We start from the raw sequence: 12,489 nt of genomic DNA, 5'->3' as shown, positions 1-12,489 counted from the left end.
TATCGAACACTCCTCTGTTGGTAAACGTGAGCCCTGACGTGAGGAACAAGTGTTTTTTTCAACTATTCGTTGCAAAGTGTCTCATTGTTGAAATAATTCAAGATCATTCTCGATAAAACTGTACCCCACCCCCGAATAATCGGTGAGACCAGCGAATACTGATATTCGTTAAAATTTATTCATGTTAACGTTTATTTAAATTCAAAGAAGAATTTTTTTAATCCTCTAACCTTCGTTGTGATGAGTTTTTTCATAAATTTTTTGTCTTACTGAGAAACCTCGTGAGCATGCACGGATCGAGAACACTCCTTGGGTGTGAACTATTGTCCTGATAATCATTGTTAATTGTTAATAGATAAATAGAGAAGATGGCGAGCCCGGCATCAACATCCGACGTCAAGTTATTCACGCGAGCTGAGGTCTCCAAGCATAAGGACAACAAAGACACTTGGATTATTATTCACAATAGTGTCTATGATGTCACCAAGTTTCTTGCTGAGGTTTGATGGATTCATTATTTTTATTTATGGAGAGGCTAAATAATATTTCAGTTCTCTATGAATTTTCTACTCAGTTGACCCAAGATTATTATAAATTTCAAGGATTTCGTTATCATCTCCATTTTATTATCTCAATATTTTATTAAAAGACTTTTTCATCATTTATTATTTTATTTTATTCAATTTCAGTCAATTCCCCATTTCAAGACGTTAGAAAATATTTTTTCTTCATTTATAAACAATCAATTTTTCACTCTAAAAATGATTATCGAATCATTACAAATCTGTCGATTCCAAATTTATCAAAAATTCACGAAAAAAAATTGAGTTTTCAAAAGTTCAAATAATTAGGTTATCGAAAGAATAAAGTTTGACGAAAAGTTGTTTGAAGTAAAATTCCCCTGTATTTTTAAAATTTTATATAGCACCCTGGAGGTGAAGAAGTCCTGTTAGAACAGGCAGGAGCAGATGGAACTGAACCCTTTGAGGATGTGGGACATTCCAGTGATGCCAGACAGATGATGGAGCCGTATAAAATTGGAGAGATTGTGGAGGTAATTATAAACTCCAAATAAACAATTACAAATAATTAATGTCCAGATATTTCCTCAACATTAATAATTCATAATTGTTTTTAATACTTGAAGCATTGAGAATATTTTTTATAATTGTCCCCAGGAGGAGAGAAATCCCTCCTCGAAAGACGACAAAAAGCGAGATTGGGCGAATGGAACTGGAGAAGACGACGGATCCAGGTATTTTTCTAAGATTCCAATTACCCTCGAAGTGATAAAAACTATCCTAAATTCTCACTGAGCTTCCACCTATTTTACTAACCCTTTCTCAGCTTTATTCTGATAACAGAGGGGATCCTAGATATCTTCAAACCCTTCAACAATACCTATTTTCTATTTATGAAGTCTATCAGTATTGAAATGGAAAAGCAACGTGAGTAATTGATTAATAGACTCAACGGAATGATGATGAATTAATAAAACAATTAATTTCCTAAACATTGCGAGTAAATTTCACTTAAAACATTAAATTTCATCGAATAACTCATGTTTAGTTGAAATCGACTCGTCCTACTTAACTTGATTACTAAATTAATTCATCAGAATAATTCATTTCATCAATCATTTGTCTTCATAAAGAGTAGATATATTCCGTATTATATTGATTCATTCAAGATTAAACCGAAATTTCATCGAAATTCATTGAATTTTTTCGTTTTTCCACTTCACAACTGATGAAACTCGTACTTTCTCTCACAAAAAAAAAATGCAAATAGTCGCTGCTGCGTGGTGATGTGATGATTGGCAATTCCAGTGGTTCATGGAGATCCTGGCTGATTCCAATAACCCTAGGAGTCCTTGCAACAATCGTATACCGTTATTTCATCGGTGCTCGCTGAAGAATACATTCCTCAAATAACCGCTAAGAGATTCACAACTCAATATCTCATCCTTCATTCTCTCTCTCTCAAAGCTTTATCAGGGAGTTCAAACACAAAGCCGAAGAGGGAGGAGATACAGCAAACTTGTTACATGAATAATTTTTATTATTTTTACATTGTATTAGGTACAATTAGGGAATGTCTTTTTGTCGTGGGATCAGTGGGCCTAGCGATGAAAATAAATGATAACGTGAATATATTTACGTACGTTCTATTGAATATTTTGTGGACAAATGTATAATACTCCTGCAACGGTAGAGTGAATTACTGCCACATTGGTTGAATTAAAAATGAGTTGAGTCGAGTGGTAAAACGTTAGTGAACAAATGGTTTTCTAATCTTGTTGAGTAGTAAATCATCTCAATGATCTTTTTCCGAACTCTAAGGAGTTTCATTCTGTTCGAATATCAATGCCGAATTTCAAATCAAAAGACAGGGAAATTTAATAGTTTTACCACTTGGCAGCTGGAATTTATTGAATGTAATTTCTATTTATGGAAAGAAATCTTTTCTATCGTGAATTACAATCACTGTGTATGATTTTCGTTGTAATAAATCAAAATGGAACATGAGGGGACATTTATTCATTGAAAAACCCCGTTCTTTGGATAATTCTCATGGAAAAAATTTTAGCTGACCCAAAATCCCTAAAAATGCCTCGAAATAAAATTCCTTGCATTGAAAATAGAAAAATTTCAGAGATGTGACGACGTAAAACGTCGAGAGATGACTGTTTAAGAAATTTTATTCTGTTCTGATATCAAATGGAATAAAAAATCAAAAGATAGGAAAATTTACTCATAATGTAATTTCTATTTATGGAAAAAAAATCTTTTCTATCGTGAATTACAATCACTGTGTATGATTTTCGTTGTAATAAATGAAAATGGAACATGAGGGGACATTTATTCATTGAAAAACCCCGTTCTTTGGATAATTCTCATGGAAAAAAATTTAGCTGACCCAAAATCCCTAAAAATGCCTCGAAATAAAATTCCTTGCATTGAAAATAGAGAAATATCAGAGATGTGACGAGGTAAAACGTCGAGAGACGACTGTTTAAGAAATTTTATTCTGTTCTGATATCAAATGGAATAAAAAATCAAAAGATAGGGAAATTTACTCATAATGTAATTTCTATTTATGGAAAAAAAATCTTTTCTATCGTGAATTACAATCACTGTGTATGATTTTCGTTGTAATAAATGAAAATGGAACATGAGGGGACATTTATTCATTGAAAAACCCCATTCTTTGGATAATTCTCATGAAAAAAAGTTTAACTGACTCAAAATCCCTGAAAATGCCTCGAAATAAAATGACTTTAATTGAAAATAAAAAAACCCAGAGATGTGAAGAGGTAAAACGTCGAGAGACGACTGTTCAAGGAATTTTATTCTGCTCTGAACTAAAATTACAATAAAAAATCAACAACCGGAAATTTACTCATCGAATTTTACCACTTGGCAGCAGAAATCTATTGAACGTAATTTGTATTTATGGAAAAAAGATCTCTTCTACTACGAATTGCTATTATTGTATATGATTTCCACCCTAATAAATCAAAATGAAACATAAGAGGACAATTATTCATTAAAAAATCCCACTCATTCCATAACTTTCCTCATTTCTCTGCCCCAAAAACCTCTCCCCTCCCCCCTGAAATCCCCAAAAAACTCTCGACATAAACCCCCGCCAATTGAAAACAGAAAGACCCCAGTGATGCGACGAGCCCCTCAAAAAAAAAATTGAATGACCGAAGGGGAACGAACGAGAAGAGGGAGAGTATCGAGCGGCGCTCGAGGGAGTACGCGGTGGCGCCGACGCCAGGGGAAAATGTACGAGCAGAAGCGGCCGGTGGGCACAACTGTTCACTCACACCCCGAGTGTACATCAGTCTCTCCTATTGAGTATCACAGCCGGCGAAATATCGTCAATTGCATCACGCCCATTTTGTCACGAGTTATTGCGTTCGCCCGAGTCCACTATTTTGAATAATTCCCCCCCCCCCTCCCCCCGATCCCTCTTGTGACCGTTCAGTTCGCCAATTTTTGCAGAGTAAAACGAGATAAGTAAACAGCGCAGACGAGCAACATTTCGGCTTTAATACTCGAGACACTTGAGTTTAATTGCTAGAAACCTGCAGTTGACACGAGGGGACTTTGTCATAAACGAGTTACTGGTCAAGAGCCACAAGAGACCGAGGAGGACAGAGTGGTAGATATTATTTAACGTCGGCAAAGTGTCATGAGAGGCAGTTTCACGATCCGCCCTTCTTATCACTCATTCCTAGAGTCATGCATGCCGCGCCTTTCAAACGAGGTAAGACATTTCATCTTGTTATTGAAATTTTTAATTTTTAATTTTTTTGAGGTGTATTTTTATCTCTTCTGCGTCGCTCATCAATTGATCCCAATACTCGCTCTCATTCTCGGAATTACGGAGTTTCTGGGGGTCTGGGGCCTCGTGATTTAGCCAATGAATGTGCCTGCTTATCCAGTTAACTCAATCAACTCAATATCACTCGGTGAATAGTTTTTTTCGCGCCAATTTAAGAGAGCGACGCGACTTGTTTATTTTCGTCGTACTCAGACTGAGAATAAAGCTTGTTGGACGGAATGGTGCAATTTCGCGATGGGTTTTCGTCATTTGGAGGGGGGGACACGTGCGTTTCATCCAGTGGTGATGGGGGAATTTTTTTTTTTTTTTTGTTAAATTTTGTGGAATTGCGGGGAGAGGATTTTTTAATTTTTTAGAAGAGAAAAGTTCTGAGGGGATATTTCTTGATATATTTACCCTAAAATCAATCATTATTGGGATTTTCGAGGTTTGAGGAAATCGGTAGTGAAAGGGGGGAGAGTTTTCGAGAAATATCTCCCGATTGAAGGGAGATAACGAAATTTTTGTCATGACCTTTTTTGTAGGGCGAATTGAAAGCTACGAAAAAGGTCATGACAAAAATTTTGCTATCTGCCTTAGATTTCGAGATATCCATTGAAAACTGACCGCTTCGCTACTGAAATGAGAAATGGAAATTTGGGAATTCCTTCCAATTTCCAACATTTCGACCAAAAAATGTAATTAAAGATTTTTCCGTGAGATTGAGACATCCAAAATGAAGTAAACCACGAAAACATGAATTTAGTACTTTACAATTGTTAATTTATCTCCTAAACGAGTGGTTTTGAGACAAAAATGCACTCAACCTTTTTTGAACCTCAGGAAATTTCCCACAAAAAATGCCTTTTCGCATTTTCTCCTAAAACCCCTCATTACCAAGATAAATCGACATTTACAAAGATAAGCATAATCGATTCCTCTCCTATAACGCAATTTTGCAACTAAACAAAGTTGAGGCGGTTGCTGTGTACTTATAAATTGCCATCACCTTGAGTTCAATTGATTGTCCGTACGGACGCGTGGTAACGCTGTCCAATACATTTCGGGGCTATATAATTGACTCGGATTCCCCCCCCATCAATTACACGTGCAACAGCTGGAGATTCCCCCCATGAATCATTAGCGTTCTTCCATCTTATCCCCCCCCCAACATATTCGTGAATTTCTCCATATAATATGGATTACGTAATTCGGTCTCCAGTAGTACGAGCGTTGATTGCGTCGTCCCACTAATAAAATAGGGGATTGAAAATTTTGAAATAATAGTTTCCGGTGAATATTCTCGATGAATCTCGGTCTCTTGGACGAATTTCAAGGAAATCGAGTCAAGTGCAGACAGTGGATTTTTCAACAGTATGGCACTGTCTATTTTAGTGATACTCACGCGGTGGACAGATCGAAATAACTACCTCCGACGCGATTAAATATAGTTCAGTCAAAATTTCCCCCCGGTCTATTCATACGAGTATTGACGAATCGACTCGTTCGTAGATGATTATTCTCTTCTGATTTTATTTTCGTCTTCTGCGATGAAGAGTTTTTAATTGAAATCCGACGCCACTTGTGAAACCACGAGAGTGTAACGCCTGGACAATGAGGAGTGATTGAACGTGACGCCGGGGCTCAAATTACCTTCAGGAATTGTATGTCTTTTTTGCGTTCTAAAAATGTTATCGAGTTTTTCAACGCGCAGATGATCTGATCGGAACTGAAGCTGCGAATGTTGAAGAGACAATTTTTATTGTTTCATAAATGTTCAATTATCTGGGTAACAAGGGGGTCTAGAGGAAAATGTCACAAGAGATTTTTTGTGCGAAATTTCATGAGCTACAAAAAAGGTTCTCGGACATTTCCTTCTAAAACCACTAGTTTTCGAAATAATTCAACATTTCAAAAGACAAAAAATGGACAGTTCTCTTCGGTTTTTCATTTGAGTCGTAATACCCTGTAAACCCAGGAAATCGCAGAATTGTCAGCTATTTTCATTCATATCGACATTCCCTACGTTTTAACTGCAGTAATGACATTGAGAAAATGCCATTCAGGTCAATACGGTGAATAGCAGCGTCCGCGGTCACCTTTAGACAACCGTTCACTCGTTTCTAAATAATTCCAATACACCAGATGACAATTTCCCCCTATTAAAACAAAAATCACTCTAGAGTAATAAATTCCTCATGAGTGATTTTAATGATCGTGAGACGAAACTTTGATGATATCACGAGTTCCCGAGGGAGCTAAGATTATTCAGACGCGTCGATCCTATTACGGCTTAAATTTTCAATAAATATCTCCTCTTTTTTCAATATTGAATGCATTAAAATTTTGTTTTGATAGTTTGGGGTAGTTTTCGAGGTCTTTAAAGTGTTTTTATGTGTTCTGATGTGTTATTTAAAGATATACAAATATTTTTGAAAGTCATTTACAGTCATCGAATATGCTAAGTGAATTGCGTAAGAAAAATTTGAACAAAATTATGAATATTCAGCGTGATTCAAATAACATTTTGTATAGAATTATTATTTTTTTAAACATTGTTACGATTCCGAGCAAATGATTTTTGTGGCGGAAAATTGATTGTTTATAAATTATGTTTACCAGAGTTTATAACAGCGATGTCAGACAAGATATGAATGTTTTTTTGGGCTCAAATGAAAGAGCGGCTCGAGAAATGGCGTGCTAGGGCCTCTAAACATGACAAATGTCTCTAAAGATGATGTCTGTTTTCAACTGAAAAGCAGTGTCTAGGAGGACAATGCGGTCTAGGAGTATGTATAGAACATTGGAGTCTAGGAGTCTCCCCTGGTTCAAAGCCATCTTTAAAGGCATCTGCACGCCATTTCTCGATCCGCTCTTTCATTTGAGCCCAAAAAAACAGTCATATCTTGTCTGACATCTGTGCTACAAACTCGGGTCTACAACTCGGGTCTTCAATTAAAGGCCCGAGTTGTAGGCCCGAGTTTGTAGCAGCGATGTCAGACAAGATATGAATGTTTTTTTGGGCTCAAATGAAAGAGCGGCTCGAGAAATGGCGTGCTAGGGCCTCTAAACATGACACATGTCTCTGAAGATGATGTCTGTTTTCAATTGAAAAGCAGAGAGTCTAGGAGGATAATGGGGTCTAGGAGTATGTATAGAACATTGGGGTCTAGGAGTCTCCCTTGGTTCAAAGCCATCTTTAGAGGCATCAGAACGCCATTTCTCGAGCCGCTCTTTCATTTGAGCCCAAAAAAACATTCATATCTTGTCTGACATCGCTGCTACAAACTCGGGTTTTCAACTCGGGTTTTCAACTCGGGTTTTCAACTCGGGTTTTCAATTGAAAAGCAGAGAGTCTAGGAGGATAATGGGGTCTAGGAGGATGTATAGAACATTGGGGTCTAGGAGTCTCCCTTGGTTCAAAGCCATCTTTAGAGACATCAGCCCCCGAAACAAATTGTCAACTGTTGGCGATTAAATGGTGATTGGAAAATTGATTGTTTACAAATTATTCACAGAAAATGCACGTAATTTTCTAAAATTGCAATTTTCAAATTGTTTTCCAAATTTTTAAAATATTCTCTAACGTTGCAATAACGAGATTCAAATTCAGACCTGCAAAATTTAAATACTAAAGTCATCGCAAAAGTAGAAAACCATTTCACGGGTGAAAAAATAGCCAAAGGACTTTAATTTCTTTTGACTAGGTGAATAAACTTCCCTGAAGAAGACCGCATAAACCCCCAACCCAAACTGTCATCCCCATTCAATTACCACCCGCCTAATTAACCCCAAATTCCCAAATATTTCAGCAACTGGCAGGGATGAAACCTCACCAACCCACGAGTCACCTCACGGAAACGGTCCCCTGGATATACCATGCACAGGTGACCCGGCCCCAAGCAGCAGTCGTAACCGTTGGAAATTCCGTAGAAGTGACTCATACGAGACAAATGGACTGGGTGCACCTGTGGTGCACAACCAAACGGGAGACGAAGGGTGCGGAGGGCTGGAGGGGAAGGACCCAGAGACGAACGACCCTGTTCACCTCAAGAGACGGGTGGGACTCGTCAGTGGGGTGGCTCTAATCGTCGGTACAATGATCGGATCTGGAATATTTGTATCACCCTCGGGTTTACTAGTGCGCACTGGTAGCATTGGCGTTAGTTTCCTTGTGTGGACAGCGTGCGGTGTACTGAGCCTCTTCGGGGCACTTGCATACGCTGAACTTGGAACAATGAACACAAGCAGTGGCGCTGAGTACGCGTACTTCATGGATGCATTCGGTGCACCACCGGCATTTCTCTTCTCCTGGACATCGACACTCGTTCTCAAGCCCTCGCAGATGGCAATAATTTGTCTCTCATTTGCCCAGTACGCAGTGGAGGCATTTGCCGTTGACTGCGAGCCCCCAGAGCATCTCGTCAAGCTCGTCGCCCTCCTGGCGATTATTCTCATTCTTCTCGTCAACTGCTACAGCGTTAATCTGGCCACTGGGGTGCAGAATGCCTTCACCGCAGCCAAACTCATTGCCATTCTCGTGGTCATTGCGGGTGGGACTTGGTCACTCGCTAAGGGAAACACTCAGCATCTCAACGGGGCCTTTCAACCCATGGACGGGGGCGATCTCGTCAATGTGGGGAGACTGGCCACCGCCTTCTACACTGGGCTGTGGGCGTACGACGGCTGGAATAATCTTAATTATGTCACCGAGGAGATCAAGGACCCTTCCAAAAATCTTCCCAGGTCCATCATGATTGGAATTCCCCTGGTCACTGTTTGCTATGCGCTTATCAATCTGTCGTATCTTGCCGTCATGTCACCCACGGAGATGATTGAGAGCGAGGCTGTGGCTGTGGTGAGTTCGTTTGGAAATTGATTTATCGAAGAGCTTTTTTTTGAGGCTGAGGGGGAGTTCGAGGGATTGAGACTTGAATTGGAATTGAATTTTTGAAGAGATCATTTGAGTTGGAGTTCTGGGAATAATGGCTTTCGGAATTGGAGTTGATTCGGAGGACTGAGGGAATTCAATTAAAAGTTTCAGGTGGAAAGGTTTAAAGTGAAATTTCTAGGGCTTTTGGCGCACAATTTGAAGGGGGGAAGGAGGTGAAATGCCCTGGGGAGATGAATTGCTCTGTTTTGGATGAATATTCATCGTATTATTTCGAGAATTGATTATAAGCAGCAAAGGGGTAAATTGTAATGAGTAAATGTAATTGCGGATCTCGTTGCAGAGAAAATTTCATATTCGACGAGATTAAAAAATGAGAGTTCCTCCCTTCATTGAACTATCGCCTTCACACTATATTCCAAGAGCCAATTGAATTCCCATTGTTCCCGCTTAACTCCATTCTCCAACATTTCACTCGCAGTCAATAGATTTTATCATGATATTGACTTTGAAAGCTTCTTATTCTTTCCTGTTTTTTTTTTTTTTTTTTTAATGTTAATCCAAAGAAATTCATGTAATCATCTCATTTTTCCTTTCTCTCAACCACCAACTTGATTCCATAATGCATGAAAAAAAAAAAAAAAAAAAAAAAAAAANAAAAAAAAAAAAAATCTTTTATTCACAGACATTCGGAAATCGCATTCTCGGAGTGATGGCATGGCTGATGCCATTCTCAGTGGCAGTGAGTACATTTGGCTCAGCAAATGGCACTCTCTTCGCCGCTGGACGCCTGTGCTTCGCCGCATCGCGTCAAGGTCACCTCCTGGATTGTCTCAGTTACGTGCACGTGCGCCGTTTCACACCGGCCCCAGGTCTCATCTTCCACTCACTCGTGGCCGGTAAATATTTGATGCTCTCATTATCGTAATGATGACGTATGGGTTAAATTTTTCTTGTGCAATTGCTGCAGCAACGATGGTCCTCTCTGGGAACATAGACTCACTCATCGACTTCTTCTCGTTCACCGCTTGGATATTCTACGGTGGCTCGATGCTGGCTCTTCTGGTTATGCGAAAAACCCGGCCAAATCATCCTAGACCCTACAAGTGTCCGCTTGTTATACCCATTCTCGTGTTAGGGATATCCGTGTACCTGATTGTTGCTCCAATCATTGATAAACCGCAGATTGAGTATGTTTATGCCGCAGCTTTTATCGCTGCTGGTATATTTGTCTACCTCCCGTTTGTTAAGTACGGATATGTGCCCAAGTTTATGGGTAAGAGTTCATTTTGCGCATTTTTTAAAATCCATTCAGTTGTGAAGGGATTTAATTTTAAAAAACACATTAAAAGTGAAAATTTGTTTTGAGCATTTTATCCATTACTGAATTATCTCGATAAGGAGTGGATTTAGGGGAAAATGTCAGGAATAGTTTTTTGTAGATAATTTTCTCAACTATAGAAAAGGTCTATTGACATTTTTCTCTAAAAGCACTCGTTACCGAGATAAGTGTAATTAAAGAAGTACTTAATTACAAATTCATGGTTTTATGAAGTATTTCTCTTCATTTTAAACTTTAAATTGGCTCGATGGGTAGAGGTTTAAGAGAAAATGTCAAAATACATTTTTTGTAGGGAATTTTCTCAGCTATAAAAAAGATTTATCAACAATTTTTCCCGAAAGCGCTCGTTAACGAGATAAAAGTGTAATTAACGAAATACTCAATTCCAACTTCACAACTGAATTTTTCTTCTCAATTTATTAATTTCTGCATTAAAATTAAATAATGAAATTTTTAATTTCCAGAGGCTGTCAATGTCTTTCTCCAAATGCTGTTGGAAGTGGCGCCAACGGCAGCCGCTTACGATTGACTGACGAATCATTCAGTTCCCGATTGAAATAAAATATTTTCAAATATCGAAATAAGAAACATAAGGAATTAAAGAGAGAGAGAACTAACAGTTTATCAATGCCGAATCATTCCATTGGGGCATCCGATAAAACGAAGATTATTTATATATTATACAAATGTATATTATTTTATTACTTGTTGTTTGTCGGGTAGATTACAATATGTGATGATTAATTAATGACGAAGTTATGGAGACGGAGAAATTGAGAGATTGTAGATCAGTAATAAAAACATTTTAAAGATAATTGGGATCGACTCTTCATTTTCATCTACTTTCTTATTTTTTGTAGCTTTTTAATAATTTTTTTTTCACAGTTTATGGAATTTCGAAAAAATATTTCAGTAATTTCTCTCTCTAAATCAATTACGTTTCAAATAATCTGGCAATGAACAATAAAAATAACCAATTTCACTCTTTATCTCTTAAAAAATTGAATTGTCTCGAAAATAAAAATAAATTTCACTGAATTTACCAAAAATCATCAAAAGACTATGAAAAAAAAATTGAAAAATCGTAGATAGTGAATAATAATAAAATTTAAAAAATAATTGTAATTATCTCCTCACGTTCTTCTTCTTTTCGACCTTCCCATAGACATCCAAAATACCTGACTCCTTTTTCCTCTTCGTCTTAGCATTAACTTTAACTAAACTATGAGCAAAGCCCGACTCCCGCTTCTTGATCCTCTCGATCCTCGCCTTCTCCCTGGCCTTCTTCACCTTAAGTTCTCTATAATTCTCGTTCTTCCGACTTTTCACTGGTTTCCCACCGAGCTGGAGGACAAGAGCGACTTTAGCCTTGTTCTTCCTGGCCCCTGAGAACCCAGAGGTTCCAAATTTCATGACATCCCACCGGAGTCTCTTCATCTCGCGCTCCTGTTGACGTCTCGCGTCCTCAACCGAGGTTTTGCCAGCATCTGGCTCCAGTTTGCTTTTAGAATCGTCGTTTGGGGATGGGATTTTCTTCTTGTGGGCTGTGTACTTGACACTCACGAAGTCGTTCGCAAGGTTTTTGTTCACTTGGGCACAACGAGTTGGAACAAAGTCTTCCATATTATCTGAAGGCGTTGAAGTCAATAGTTAAAGACGTGAACAGCACTTTTTTTAAAAAAAGAACACTAACCTCGTGGAATTCACGTGTCGAAAGTGCTTGTTGTTGTTGTTCGCTGACTTTTGTATGATAGGTTATGTTTAGTCACACCACGTAATTTCAATTTCTATAATTAACTTTTGTTCTAATATATTCGGTGAATATTAGCCCCTAAAATATCCCAAATTGTTCCCAAGTGATCTACATCGATTTCAATAGAAAATTCATGATTTTCCTGCTAATAACAGCTAGAAGGAAGGG

General features: G+C 38.1%; 3 protein-coding genes across 5 annotated transcripts; 2 read left to right on the top strand and 1 right to left on the bottom strand.

Moving 5' to 3' along the window:
* The first annotated feature begins 33 nt into the window (after window positions 1-33).
* On the top strand, window positions 34-2,529 carry LOC107038891 (cytochrome b5). 3 transcript variants are annotated; one of them, XM_015258210.1, is made up of 5 exons: window positions 34-142; window positions 356-500; window positions 926-1,054; window positions 1,179-1,255; window positions 1,830-2,529. In XM_015258210.1, the coding sequence occupies exons 2-5, from the start codon at window positions 369-371 to the stop codon at window positions 1,912-1,914; spliced, it is 423 nt and encodes a 140-aa protein (XP_015113696.1). In that variant the 5' UTR covers window positions 34-142; window positions 356-368; the 3' UTR covers window positions 1,915-2,529. The 3 variants fall into 3 exon arrangements, with proteins under 3 accessions (XP_015113696.1, XP_015113697.1, XP_015113698.1); XM_015258211.1 differs by having other exon boundaries at window positions 34-163; XM_015258212.1 differs by having other exon boundaries at window positions 1,792-1,877.
* Window positions 2,530-3,796: 1,267 nt separating this feature from the next.
* On the top strand, window positions 3,797-11,383 carry LOC107038889 (b(0,+)-type amino acid transporter 1). The gene is made up of 5 exons (XM_015258208.1): window positions 3,797-4,278; window positions 8,148-9,193; window positions 9,912-10,125; window positions 10,197-10,502; window positions 11,033-11,383. The coding sequence occupies exons 1-5, from the start codon at window positions 4,254-4,256 to the stop codon at window positions 11,095-11,097; spliced, it is 1,656 nt and encodes a 551-aa protein (XP_015113694.1). The 5' UTR covers window positions 3,797-4,253; the 3' UTR covers window positions 11,098-11,383.
* LOC107038890 lies at window positions 11,245-12,481 on the bottom strand. The gene is made up of 2 exons (XM_015258209.1): window positions 12,262-12,481; window positions 11,245-12,196 (listed from the first exon to the last, which is right to left on the bottom strand). Exon 2 carries the CDS (start codon window positions 12,189-12,191, stop codon window positions 11,694-11,696), a length of 498 nt encoding a protein of 165 aa, XP_015113695.1. The 5' UTR covers window positions 12,192-12,196; window positions 12,262-12,481; the 3' UTR covers window positions 11,245-11,693.
* Between the last annotated feature and the right edge of the window lie 8 nt (window positions 12,482-12,489).

Source organism: Diachasma alloeum, unplaced genomic scaffold, assembly GCF_001412515.2.
Source record: "Diachasma alloeum isolate Michigan unplaced genomic scaffold, Dall2.0 Dall_scaffold_00289, whole genome shotgun sequence".
NCBI lineage: Eukaryota > Metazoa > Arthropoda > Insecta > Hymenoptera > Braconidae > Diachasma > Diachasma alloeum.
Note: the sequence above shows the minus strand (reverse complement) of the source record. Positions and strands in the feature narration are given on the sequence as shown.

What these genes read in the sequence shown, in the direction of transcription:
- LOC107038891 (XM_015258210.1), top strand. Translation starts at nt 369, where the DNA reads ATGGCGAGCCCGGCATCAACATCCGACGTCAAGTTATTCACGCGAGCT. An exon ending in TCACCAAGTTTCTTGCTGAG is followed by an intron (nt 501 to 925) that starts GTTTGATGGATT and finishes AATTTTATATAG; the next exon opens with CACCCTGGAGGTGAAGAAGT. An exon ending in AAATTGGAGAGATTGTGGAG is followed by an intron (nt 1,055 to 1,178) that starts GTAATTATAAAC and finishes AATTGTCCCCAG; the next exon opens with GAGGAGAGAAATCCCTCCTC.
- LOC107038889 (XM_015258208.1), top strand. Translation starts at nt 4,254, where the DNA reads ATGCATGCCGCGCCTTTCAAACGAG. An exon ending in TGCCGCGCCTTTCAAACGAG is followed by an intron (nt 4,279 to 8,147) that starts GTAAGACATTTC and finishes CAAATATTTCAG; the next exon opens with CAACTGGCAGGGATGAAACC. An exon ending in CTTCCACTCACTCGTGGCCG is followed by an intron (nt 10,126 to 10,196) that starts GTAAATATTTGA and finishes CAATTGCTGCAG; the next exon opens with CAACGATGGTCCTCTCTGGG.
- LOC107038890 (XM_015258209.1), bottom strand. Translation starts at nt 12,191, where the DNA reads ATGGAAGACTTTGTTCCAACTCGTTGTGCCCAAGTGAACAAAAACCTT.